General features: G+C 37.0%; 1 protein-coding gene across 1 annotated transcript in view; it reads right to left on the bottom strand.

Moving 5' to 3' along the window:
* The window catches only part of TOPAZ1 (testis and ovary specific PAZ domain containing 1), a 96,054-nt gene that overhangs the window by 10,015 nt on the left and 72,006 nt on the right, over nt 1-14,033 (bottom strand). The window contains exons 16-17 of the mRNA XM_033212257.1: nt 12,446-12,611; nt 1,498-1,662 (exon numbers count right to left, since the gene is read on the bottom strand). Coding sequence (XP_033068148.1) covers nt 1,498-1,662; nt 12,446-12,611 — 331 coding nt within the window. The remainder of the gene's footprint in view (nt 1-1,497; nt 1,663-12,445; nt 12,612-14,033) is intronic.

Raw genomic sequence — 14,033 nt, 5'->3', positions numbered from 1 at the left:
TCTCAAATCCCTGGGCTCAAGTGAACTGCCTGCCTCGGCCTCCCAAAGTGCTGGGATTACGGGCATGGGCCACGGTGCCCAGCCTATCTTACATATTCTCTAAGTAAGAAATGAAAAAGCATTTGACAAAAGAAAAACCATTAACTTCCTTTGCAACAGAGAAGATAAAAAGAAGATTGACAAAAATTTCAGAAGATGCCTTAAGACCTCTGTATTTGATCCCCACATGTGACTGTGTATCTGCAGTGTCTTGAATAATTTCTCAATTCTGTTCATATTATATCTACAGTTCAGACCTTAGCCTTATATATCCCTCAACTAAAAATAAATAATCCCTAATAAATATTTACTGCCAAATTTAAAACAATCCTTTAATGGGTTTTCTATTCCTTCAGTCACTCTTAGAAGAAAAAGAAGTCATCTTAGAGACTTCTCTTTTATTCCTTATATTCAGTCAGTTGGGTCTGTGAGCTAGACTGTAGTTCTTTACTGCTTTAGAATCTTTTAGTTATCCAGGCCTTATCAGCAAATTAATCTCTCTACTTTTAGTCTTTTCCTAAACACTACTGCCAGAAGAACTTTCCTGAAACACCAACTTCATTATATCACTCCCTAGACCCAAAATTCTAGTGACCCCTTTTTATACACAGAGAATAATGCTCCTTTAGTCTGACATTTAGAGTCTTCCAAAATCTCGCACAACTATCTGTCTCCCTATTACTCCCTCTTACTACTTTATTTCATTACCAACTAATTGTATATTAAAAGATTGGTAGATAGCAGTCATTGGGCCAGGAATACCAAGGTAAAGAAAATAGTACCATCTTGATTGTTTCTCCTTATATACCATCACTTTATATAAGGAGAAACAGATAAGAACACTAATTACAATACAGGAGCACAGTGGAATTAAGTGGGAAAATGAAAATTTATAGATAATACGATGAAAGTACTGACCCCTCAGTACTGGCACTCAAGTTAACGTTTTCAACATCTTCTGAACCTATCACATAGCTCATTCTTGACCCAAAGCTTTTGCTCATGGACACCCAACATTCAAGAGTACTAACTACCATTGCCCACATTGGTGTTTCTTTGAACTTGGCATCTGTTTCATTTCCTCCATTTCTTTCAAGTTTACCTGTGTTCCTAGGTAATGTAAACTAAGTTCTGTATTTATTCCGTGATAAGAGAAAAAGCTTGCTCAGGGCATTTAAATATATTGTCTGCTGATGACAGAAGTAGGGAAAAGGGAAAGATAAAAATGCTTGTCTTAGGAGCTGCTGACAAACAACCCAAAGATAAGCATCTCAGATTTTTTTAAACCACCAGGAAAGCATATTCAATTTGCAAAGAACACATTTTACAGAAAACCACTTCATTAAAAAATATGCTGGAATACAAAACTCAATCAAAACAGGTGGATAACTGTTTCTTATTAACAGTTAAACACCAGATGGGCAAGACATAATTAAGACAGACTTTTAAAAAACATACCTTGGGAATTTTGAAAACCTGGTAGATTCTGCAAAACTTCAAATGTCTGTCTATAAAGACTCTTGGCTAAGGTTTCATGTGCAATTGTACAGAGCAAATTATGTCGATTAAGCACATCCAGTCTATCACAAGGCCATAGAGGCGTATCGATTATCCATTCTGACTCTTCCAAAAAGAAAAAAATATGAGTAGTTTATACCATGAAAATGACACTTAACAGTATAATCACAAGTAATATTTCAAAATATTTTTTGGAGAAATAGGCAAAACTTAAAGAAGATAACCATGGCTCAAATTTATTAGAAATAACGTATATAGTGATGATCATCATCTGAAGAAGATGCAAGCGAATGGCCACTTTGTTAAACTTATTTTTAATTAATTCTTCATCTAAGTGTACTAGTCAATTACCAATTTTAAAGGTAATGTTTATTTTTTATACAAAAAAGTTCAGATTATCACAAATATTTGCTTTAACATAAAATATTGTTCGTGTGGACAAATTTAACAATTTCACAATAAATAATTTAGTTTTTGGTATTACTGGGGAACAGTTTTTCTTTTCTTTTTTTTTTTTTTGAGATGGAGTCTCATTCTGTTGCCCAGGCTGGAGTGCAGTGGCTCAATCTTGGCTCACTGCAACCTCTGCCTGTCAGGTTCAAGCGATTCTCCTGCCTCAGTCTTCTGAGTAGTTGGGACTACAGGCACGTGCCACCACACCCGGCTAATTTTTTGTATGTTTAGTAGAGTTGGGGTTTCACTGTGTTAGCCAGGATGGTCTCAATCTCCTGACCTTGTGATCCACCTGCCTTGGCCTCCCAAAATGCTGGGATTACAGGTGTGAGCCACCTCGCTCGGCCAGTGAATAGCTTTTCTTAACAATTTCTATTTTAAAAACAATTTATATTATGAAATCACTGTTGTATACAGAAGAATATCTAATATATGTTATAAAAGCATAACAATAAAATTAACTCCTATGTACCCATCACACCCATCCTAGGACCCTCAAACGAACAGATCTCAGACGCTCTTTAAAAAAAGAGAATATGACCTATAATGCTGAAGTTCCTTAATTTCTGCCCTGATTTTCACATTGAGAAAAACAATAGGAGTACAGAACACTGAGGTACTAAGATGTTAGAAATGTCAATATTTTATCATTTACCAAATGTTACTCAATCATTATACACATAGTGAAACATTACCCTATATAACATTCAAATCACATTTTGGTGCTCTTTTTCAATTGGACTAAATGTAGAAGTAATCTTTTTATTTTGTGGCTTTCCCAGCACAGCGAATGTAAAAAGCATTGAAGAAAAAGTTGATAATTCAAATACATCATGACAAAAGAAAGCTTTCAGTAGTATAAAGCTTTAAAAAGGAGCTTTTCAATTACTAGAGTCCACTTGACTGATTGACCTAACCGAGTTACACTATGTGTTAGGAATGTTCTAAGTGTTTTAAGAATATTAACTCACTTAGACACTTTCATTAATTTGCTCCTACATTTGCTAAAATTTTAATGTAGAGAGAAATGTAAATGAACTTAGTATCTTCAAAGACTGTATGATCATCTGTTAAACACAATTCCCATTAAAAGTAAAACTGTTAGTTCACCATTCCTTATAAATTGAATTTTACTTTGAATAAGTTCAATTTTTTTTAATCTGTTAGATATATCCCATGTACAAAAAGTAGACTATGTAAACCTTTTCTTATAAAAATTGCATCATTTTCCTTTATTTAATACTTAGTCTTTATATTTAAGGGAGGATAATGGTCACATTTTTTGGAAAGTATATATGGTATTTTAGGAGATTCATTTAAAAATTTTATCAAACTGTTTAGGTATACAAAAAAATCTGAACTAGCATGCTCTCTCCCCACATCATCTCCCTGTCTAGGTTTTTGGGTTTTTCTGTGTTTTCTTTTTTTTTTTTTTAACCTGTTCAGTGCTGCCAATCAACCGACAGTCTGTGAGGGGCAGCATGGGATCAGGCAGCAGGGTTCTTCCCTGCTTGCCTTGGTTCCTTTGCAGGACTGAGCCACCTGGCTGTGGGGGAAGGCGTCAAGCTATATCCCAACACGTGTAGGGTGATGGTCCCTGCTGGCACATCCAGGTTGTGGGCCGACCTGTGCTGGGGAGAACAGACCTGGGCATGGAGGGGAACCGCTCCCCAAAGGTTTCCGGTTGCCTCTCCTCTTTCTACTTTTGTCAGCCCATCAGTTTGTGGTTTCTGTGCCACAAAGGCTTCAGGAAGTATTAACAAAAGAATATATATATATATTTTAATATATATATCCGCCCACCTCGGCCTCCTTAAGTGTTGGGATTACAGGTGTGAGCCACCATGCCCACCCCTCAGTAGGTTTTAAGGAGCCCCCAGCCCTTCTTCTCCCCTTCCAGGCCTGACCAGCTATACTGCTTCATCATCCCTGGCCACAGGCCCTGCCAAGTACTACACAGGGATTCCCATCCAGGGGCCCCGCACTATGAAATAATGTGAAATATTGACCGTGGACCAAATACAATAAAACTTCTGTTTTTAAGAAGAAAAAAATATCTGAGTAAGCTGATTATTCCATGTATCAAAGTTGACTGAAACCGGTAACTGAGAAGTCACTTGGAAATTAATAGCTTTAAATTTAATCCAGCTAGTTCACAATTCTACCAACATAAATACTTTTATGAATATTTTATGAGAACTCTTACGAGAATTAAATTCCCAAGAATAAGAAACAGTTTACTAGTGGACTTAATACTACTTTTACAACAGTAAAAGTTGTTATAGCATTCATCTTCATGTTTTTCTCTATTTCACATTTGGGAAATATTTTCTATTTGTTTAAGATCTCAGAATCAAAGGGAGAGCATATTTTCCATAATAGCCTGTTTTTATCCACTTACCTGCTGACATATGCACGTTTAATCATTACTGATGCAAGATTTTGAATACACACACTGGGAACATAAAACTATTAAATGAATTTCCAGGCTAGTCAGTGAGAATATCAAACAAATAATTATCCTTTACAACAGTGAATACTAAAATGGGGGAATATCTAAAGATATCTATTTTTCCCTTAAGGTATACATTTATTTTCATTTATTATTTGTGACTGAGTCTTGCTCTCTTGCCTAGGATGGAGTGCAGTGGCACGATCCCAGCTCACTGCAACCTCCGCCTCCCAGGTTTAAGTGATTCTCGTGCCTCAGGCTCCCAAGTAGCTGGGATTACCAGCGTCCGCCACAACGCTAGGCTAATTTTTGTATTTTTCGTAGCAACAGGGTTTCACCACGTTGGCCAGAGTGGTCTCGAACTCCTGACCTCAAGTGATCTGCCTGCCTCGGCCTCCCAAAGTGCTGGGATTACAGGCATGAGCCACTGCGCCTGGCCAAGGTATACATTTAATATAATCCCAATCAAATTTCCTACAGAACTGTATTAAAACCCGATCCAGTAATTCTGAAATTCACTCAAAGAATAAACAAGAATAGCAAAGAATAATTTAGAAGAGGAGTGAGAGTGGATAGACAAATGGAGACAAGTGGAGAGCGGATAGGCAAATATCACATATTCTAAGATTTTATTAAATTAAAAGAGCATCGTGCTAGCATAGAAACACAGAGATGCTTGGCAGAAAGGTGCAGAAACAGACCCAACAGATTCAAGATTCTAATATATGATAAAAACGGCATTTCAAGTAAATGAGTAAAGGATGAAATGGGAAAACATTTGTGGGAAATAAATAAAATTAACTTCCCATCTCATACCAAAATTTAAAACTAACAACACATGAAAAAATTGGAAGAACATATGGATGAATATGTAACTTCGAGATGACTAAGGACAGCCTAAAAGCATGATACAAAAAAATTATTAAATATTTAAAAAGCAGCACTTTATATTAAGTAGAAAAAATGCCAGTAGGCAAAAGAAAAGAAAAAATGCAAAAAAATCATAAAGTTAAAGTAAAATGAAAAGCTAGGAAAAATATTTGTAAATGCCCAACAGATCAAGGACTAGTATCTTTAATATGTAAAACTACTGCAATGTAAAAGGGACATTATTATACAGTATGATATTTCCTAAGTGTGATATACACATCACTGATGGTACCTGAAAACTTTAGGTGTTACATTAGAATTTTAATTTAGTTGTATATTTAAAAAATTAGGCCGGGCGCGGTGGCTCAAGCCTGTAATCCTGGCACTTTGGGAGGCTGAGACGGGCGGATCATGAGGTCAGGAGATCAAGACCATCCTGGCTAACATGGTGAAACCCCGTGTCTACTAAAAAATACAAAAACTAGCTGGGCGCGGTGGTGGGCGCCTGTAGTCCCAGCTACTCAGGAGGCTGAGGCAGGAGAATGGCGTAAACCCAGGAGGTGGAGCTTGCAGTGAGCTGAGATCCGGCCACTGCACTCCAGCCTGGGCCACAGAGGAAGACTCCATCTCAAAAAAAAAAAAAGAAAAAAAAAATTATAAAGATCACATTAAATATGAAAATCACAGTAAATCTGTGATTTCACAAATATTTGGATGAGGCCAAGTTGCTTGATTTACTTTTAAAAAATGTTTATTTTATTTATTTTTTTGAGACAGGTTCTCACTCTGTTGCCCAGGCTTGAGTGCAGTGGCATGATCACTGCTCAATGCAGACTCGACCTCTGGGGCTCAAGCAATCCTCCCACCTCAGCCTCCTGAGTAGCTGAGACTACAGGTGTGTGCTACCATGCCTGACTAATTAATTTTTTTTTTTTTAATTTCATAGAGACAGGGTCTCACTATGTTGCCCAGGCTGGTCTTAAACTCCTGAGCTCAATTGATCCAACCACCTTGGCCTCCCAAAGTGCTGGGATTACAGGCGTGAGTCACTGTGCCTGGCCTTAAATGTTTATTTTTAAAATATAAATGTTTACTATAAAAAACTCAAGCAAAACAGAAAAGTACAAAGAAGTATTTTAGAAATAATTAAAAATCCCACGACTGCAAATAACCAGGGTTCACATTTGGTGAAAATTATTTGAGAAAGAGGTGTTAATGACCTAAGTAGTAGGTCTTAATGAGTAGATATAAGTGGAACTGTGGTGTTCAATCAAAGACTGAAGATGGCCTGGTCTAACACAGCTTTGTGCTGGGGAGATCCATCCACTGAGTGAAAATGGAGATGCTGAACATGGTGGCTCAAGTCTGTAATCCCAGCACTTTGGGAAGCCAAGGGGGGCGGATCACCTGAGGTCAGCAGTTCGAGACCAGCCTGACCAAATGGAGAAACCCTGTCTCTATTAAAAAAAAAAAAAAAAAAAAATTAGCCAGACATGGTGGCGCACACCTGTAATCCCAGCTACTCGGGAGGCTGAGGCAGGAAAATTGCTTGAACCTTGGCAGAGGCTGCAGTGAGCTGAGATCACACCACTGCTCTCCAGCCTGGGCGACAGAGCAAGACTCCATCTCAGAAAAAAAAAAAGAAAAGAAAATGAAGACAACACGTTTTTTCTTAAATGATTTTTATTAAATATTAACATTGTTTATATGCTTATATTAGTACTGTAGTCACTGGCACTGGTCCACATGTGTGAGCTAAACTTTATGCTAAATTGCATAATATAAACACACACACACACAAACCACACACACTCTTTCAAAACCTCCAACCATTTCCTCCTTGGAAGGTATAAAGATACATAAATGAAGAAAATCCATCCATCCATCCACCCACCCACTCACCTCAACTAATATTTACTAAATATTTACTCTGTGCCAGGTACCACCACAGGTGAAATACTCTAAATGTAATTAACTTTCAAAAACATAAAATGGTAGTGTTTATAGCAGTGGTTAACAAACATGGGGGAGAGACTTGGGAGTATGGTTTAGGAACACAGGTAAGGTATGAGAAAACGTCACTACGTGAGAGTGCTGTAGGGCAGTGGTCCTCAAAGTGAGGTCCCCAGATCGGCAGCATCCATAACATCTAAAAACCTGACAGACATGCAAATTTTTAGGACCCACCCCAGACTTAATGAATCAGAAAATCTATGGGTGGGCCCAGTAATATGTATTTTAACAAGCCCTCTAGAGAATTCTGATGATCAAGTTTGAGAATCCCTGTCTTAGATTTACCAAACAAGCTCAGTACCACCATTTTGCTCAGGAGCTTGACTATCTTAGGTTTGGATCTGTTTGTGTAGTTTGTGCTTCTGATCTAGTTGCAATTTTATGAAGTCTATTTAGAGGAAAAACTAGGAAAACAATAGTACTGGTGTAGTAGTTAAAAATATGGACTTTGCAGTCAGACAGACCTGGATTGGAATTCTTGCTTTACACTTATTTGTTGTGTAATCTTCTCTGAACCTCAGCGTCCTCATCTTGGGATACCATTACCTACGTTACGGGGTTAGTATTGATTAGATGAGATGACACACGTAATACACTTAGCACAATGCTTGGTAGATAGTGAATACTCACATTATTATGAAACCAATAATGAAGAGAAATGCTAAATTCAGAAAACAGACCAAGAAAATAAAGAGGCAATTCACAAAAAAATAAGCTCCAGATGGGGAAAAAATTTCTTTAATAATTAAATGCAAAGTAAAGCTGTGAATATAACTTTTGCTCTATCAAACTAGCAGAGAGATAAGAAAAATAATAATACTAATTGTAGGCAAGAGTATTTCATAAGCTGCATCTTCATATACTGTTAAGAAGACTGTAATTACTACAGTCTAACTGAAGGTGTAGAGGACTTTTATAGTCTACTCACAGAGAAAAGACCTGGAATGGAATGTATTGAATAGCTAGATTAGGGTTTGCATAACCTGGAATGTACCAGTCTGCCTGTCTGATAACCAAAAAACATAGTATCAGGCACTAACATCTGGAACTGTTAAGTAACATCTGCACCTGTAATCCCTAAAAGGACATGTTTGTATAGAAGCTATATCTGAATGAAATAACTCTCTAGGATTTTCTAATAAAGGGCCAGGCGGGGGTGGGGGGGCTTTTTATTTTTTGAGACAGAGTCTCGCTTTGTCGCCCCAGGCTGGAGTGCAGTGGTGTGATCTTGGCTCCGCCTCTCGGGTTCACGCCATCCTCCTGCCTCAGCCTCCCAAGTGGCTGGGACTACAGGTGCCTGCCACAACGCCTGGCTAATTTTTTTTCGTATTTTTAGTAGAGGTGGGGTTTCACTGTGTTAGGCAGAATGGTCTTGATCTCCTGACCTCGTGATCCGCCCACCTTGGCCTCCCAAAGTGCTGGGATTACAGGTGTGAGCCACTGCGCCCGGCCCCGGGGAGCTTTCTAATAAACCTGAAATAACATCTGCAAATCTGAATAGCAATAAGGGCAAATTTGTTGACATTTACCAAGAAGCTTTAAAATCCCTTTACCCTTTAACACAGCAATTCCATCAGAATTTATCCTAAGGAAAAGTAAGATTCAGCGGTGATGTTTAGCAGGAATTATTGTTTATAACTGAAATCTGAAAAACAAGCTAGTTCAGTAAAAGTGGATTCATGGATCAAAAGACAGATCTATCCATCTGTCTGTTTATAAGATAGAAAACCATGCAGCCCAGTAAGTGATGCTGTCGAAAAATTTTTCACTGAAAGGCCACTGCCTGAAAAAAAATACAGAGTATAAAAGTGTCTGTATAACAACATTAAAGTGGATAATAGCAATTTCTGGGTGACCAAATGATAAGGGATTTTTATTACTAGTTTTGCTTATCCAGGTTTTTATATTTATTAATATGTATTACTTATATAAAGGCAGTAAGTTATTTCAAAATTCAAAGGCAGTTTCTCAATAAATGGCACAACTTTTTTACAAAATTTGATTATAGAGAGCTAAGATACTTATTTTTCAGCCTCTGAACAAAGATTATAAAATGATGGTCTTAAAACCATTTTATATTTTAATACTTTTTAATGTTGGTATTGGGAGATGGCATGGTAGGAATCTGTTGCTCATTTGCAGGATAAAAAGCACTAGTATGAGAAAGAGTTTGAAATGTCAAAGTAAAATGCCAAAACAATAGATTTCTTCTCACCATCAAGTCTGCCACTCACCAAACAAAAAAAAAATGTGTGAGATATTCTACATTTCTCAAACTTGAGTAATGTATGTAACCCTACCTTTTGTAAATTCGGTAGGTAATAAAGGCATATTTTTAAAAAGGAAAAATGTATGTAAAATGTTAATCTGCTACTCTGTCCTCCAAGCACTCAATTTCTCCTCCTAGAGGCAGAGGCAGAGGCAGCCACTATTACTAGTTTCTTGTGTATCCTTCTACAAATATTTTAAGGGTATATAAGCAAATACGTATTTATCCATTGTATTATTATTTGTATTCAAATGGTAGCAACTGCTCTGTACCTTCCTTTTTTTTGCGCTTTGCAATAGGTCTTGAAGATCGTTCCAAATGAACACTTACAGATCTGCTCATTCTGCTTTATTATATGGCTATAACACAGTTCAACTGGTATGAATGAGCATTTAAGCTACCTGGAATCCCTTGTTACCATTGTTGGTGTAACAAAATATTCCAGATAATTTAATATGCATACCTTTGTAAACAGGTATAAATGTGTGTGCAGTACAAATTCCTAGAAATGGAATTAGTAAATGAAAAAAATGCATTTTAAACTTTTGACATTTATTTTGCCAAAAAGCTCCTAAAGACAACCTCTGTGAATGTCTATTTCTCTATACCTTCACAAAAAGCGTATCACTAAACTTCGATCTTTGATAGTCTAATGGGTTCAAAATGGTGTTTGTAATAGTAACGTATTTCTCTTATTACAAGTGAGTATTAATCTCACTTCTTATTAGTGAGATTGAGCCATTTGTATTTCCTTTCTTGGAAATGGCCTGTTCACTATAGAGCCCTTTTAAGAATTAAAAAATTCTAGAAACAACTGAGCATACTTCTGTGGGCTCTTCTTTTGTAGAAATAAAATTTTACTTAAGAAAATTATGTTAGTTGAAACTGTCACTGCAAAAAAAGAACACTGCTTATAACTGATAGAAGTTTAAAGTTAGTCTAAAAACGGAAACACTGAAATTTAAAACAAAATCTCCAAAAATCACTCCACATCCCTCCCACAAACTCTCCCAGTTTCTAGTTTGAGAAAGACTGGTTTTGCCACAAACTTTTAGACAGGAGGTTCCTATCATAAGGTGACTCAAGTTCATTTTTATCAACTATTTTCCCCTTCCCATTTCTTGCCACATCGCTTCTTTCCTCACAGAGCTTGTGAGCACTGGCTTGTATTTCACTAATTTCTGTTTTTGTATTTTGGTACTCTTCCCACTTAAGAAAACTCACTATGTTTAAGTTGAAGAATACCTTTACAAACAAGCTTTTGAATGAAGCCTACTCACAACCTCTGTATTAAACCCTCATACAAGATATTTTATATACATATATCTCCCATATATGAATCACATGTATAAGAATATATATATATGTGCTAGTGTTTGTGTGTTAGTATGTTTTAGAGTTCTCCATTTGCTTTATTTATTGATTCCATCTTCCCACCTAAACTCTTGAGATCCTTGAGGTTTCTTCATTCTTATCCCACTTTATCAAATAAAATCTGCCTGATGATCCAAATAGCAAGAGCTATCATTAGCTTCATTAGTATCATAACACTATTGTGCTCTTTTTAATTTTTCTCATACTAAACTAACCTTATTTGTTCCTGCTGGCTTAATTTCACTGTAATTTCTGCTTAGAAGAATTGTCTTATCAAGGAAAGTAAGCTCTACTCATCCTGGTTTGAAGTCATGTTTGCCATACATATGAAGATAGAGTTTATGCATACTGCAATCAGGATTTCCATTTTACACAGTAGCTGAAGCCTGGGCTCTGAAGCTGGATTGTCTGGGTTTGAATTTGGCCTCCATTCCTTATTTGTTATGTCATTTTGGGCAAGTTGGTTAATATCTCTGACAGCATTTTCTTATCAATAAAATGGGGGTTTTAATAGTTCCAAATTCAAGGTTGTATGAAGATTAATTGGGATAATTCAGGGAAAGCATTTAGTATGGAGTCTAGGCCATAGCAAGAACTAGGTTTTGTTTTTTTTGGTTTTGTTTTGTTTTTTTGAGATAGAGTCTCATTCTGTCGCCCAGGCTGGAATGCAACGGCATGATCTCGGCTCACTGCAACCTCTGCCTCCTGGGTTCAAGCGATTCTCCTGCCTCAGCCTCCTGAGTAGTTGGGATTACAGGCTCCCACCACCACGCCCAGCTAATTTTTGTACTTTTAGTAGAGATGGGGTTTCTCCATGTTGGTCAGGCTGGTCTCAAACTCCTGACCTTAGGTGATCCACCCACCTCGGCCTCCCAAAGTGCTGGGATTACAGGCGTGAGCCACCACACCCGGCCCAGCAAGAACTAGTGTTTTTTTTGTTTTGTTTTTTGACAGAGTCTCGCTCTGTCTCCAAGGCTGGAGTGCAATGCAGTGGTGTGATCTCGGCTCACTACAACCTTCATCTCCTGGGTTCAAGCAATTCTCCTGCCTCAGCCTCCTGAGTAGCTAGGATTACAGGCACGCACCACCACGCCCGGCTAATTTTTGTATTTTTAGTAGAGATGGGGTTTCACCATGTTGGCCAGGCTGGTCTTGAACTCCTGACCTGAGGTGATCCACCTGCCTTGGCCTCCCAAAGTGCTGGGATTACAGGCGTGAGCCACCTCGCCCGGCCAAGAACTAGTTTTTAAACGAAAAAAGACTCATGTAATTTATTCTTTAATGTTAAGTTAACTTTTCCCTTTCAGTTTACATAACAACCTCTCCTACCCACATGTTCACTAGGGTTTAGACCAAACTATTAACCACAGTTCAATATCAACTTAAGGTAATTACATAGACAAAAATGTATGACTAGTTTAACAAATTATTTTATGCTTGCATATATCAGGACTTACCCCTCATTACCCAAAGGGCACCATCTAGGCTTCCACTTTTTAGAAAAATTTCTGCTGCAACATTCACAATTTGACATCTTGATGCTAACTTCTCAGGCCCTATAAGTCCTTTTAAACTTGCAAAGTGTATTTTTAATTCATATAGTTTATCTAAGACCTTCCTTCCCTAGAATAAAAATAAAGAACACTAACTGGGTATCAATCATTTACAGACACACAAAGTCATTGATAATTATTCACAAGCCAATTATCCAGTTTGAATCATCATACTAGACTGCTGGCTGTTAAGCTGCTCCAATACTCTTTCCTTAAGTCCCTTCCCGTTCAGCCATACAGATGAAAGGGAAAGAGGAACAAGCAAGGCTCTGCCTCATATTAACCACCCCTTCCCACCAATACCACCAGACCCCCTTTATCAGAAGCCTTCTTTGTATTTGTTTTATACACTGTACTTCTCCTTAAGATTTCATTTGATGAAAGGATTCTATGATTTAACATAGAAAACTACTGATTATATGTTTTTGTTCCTCTTCTGTTGGTCACTCTGGGATCCAGGAGGGAGAGACAGTAAAAATGAAAATAATTTGTTATCAAATTTAAACATACTCAGGAGGCTGAGATGGGATGATCACTAGAGCCCAGAAGTTTGAGACCAGCCTGGGGAGTGTGGTGAAACCCCTGCCCTACCTCCCAAAAAATTTAGACAAAGAATGATAGTGAAAAAAAGGATAAAAGGTTAGCTAAAATTCTTAATTCAGTAGACTAATTATTTCATGTATTCTACTGAAAATTACCTTTGGTTTGGACATCAGAAATTGGACATATATCATTATTTTATATCATGGGTCAGCAAGCTTTTCCTGTAAATGGCCAGATAGTGATAGTTTAGGCTTTGCAGGCCACATTTAGTCTGCTGTACATTCTTTTTGGTTGTTGTTTTTTTAAATTTATAACTCTTTAAAAATGTAAAAAAATTCTTAGCTTGAGGGCTGTACAAAAACAGGCTTTGGGTGAGTTCTCGCCCATAGGCCTTAGTGTCCAGATCCTTGTTTTATATTCTATACTATTTGAATCAGATGCTTATTATGATGTCAAGGTACTTTCAAGATGACTGTATAAATGAGTGCATTTTTAAAGGGATATGTTTAGTTTACTGTCAATGATTTTATTTTTACATTCAAAAAGAAAGGTTTCATTAAAAAATTCATACTAAGGTGATACAATAATTTTCTAAATAAAGTAGTTAAAATTTTTAATTAAAATAGATAAAATTAACCAATCTACCAATGTCTTAAATAATAACCAAATAAAATTAAAATATACTCTAAAATTTCAGCAAAATAAGTCTGAGTTTCTTTTTTTTTAATTTGAGATGGAGTCTATAGAGACACATGCACACGTATGTTTATTGTGGCACCATTCACAATAGCAAAGACTTGGAATCAACCCAAATGTCCATCAATGACAGACTGGATTAAGAAAACATGGCACATATACACCATGGAATACTATGCAGCCATAAAAAAGGATGAGTTCATGTCCTTTGTAGGGACATAGATGAAGCTGGAAACTATCATTCTGAGCAAAC

This window comes from Trachypithecus francoisi, unplaced genomic scaffold, assembly GCF_009764315.1.
Source record: "Trachypithecus francoisi isolate TF-2019V2 unplaced genomic scaffold, Tfra_2.0 Lachesis_group0, whole genome shotgun sequence".
Taxonomy (NCBI): domain Eukaryota; kingdom Metazoa; phylum Chordata; class Mammalia; order Primates; family Cercopithecidae; genus Trachypithecus; species Trachypithecus francoisi.
This window is presented reverse-complemented; position numbering and strand designations above follow the sequence as displayed.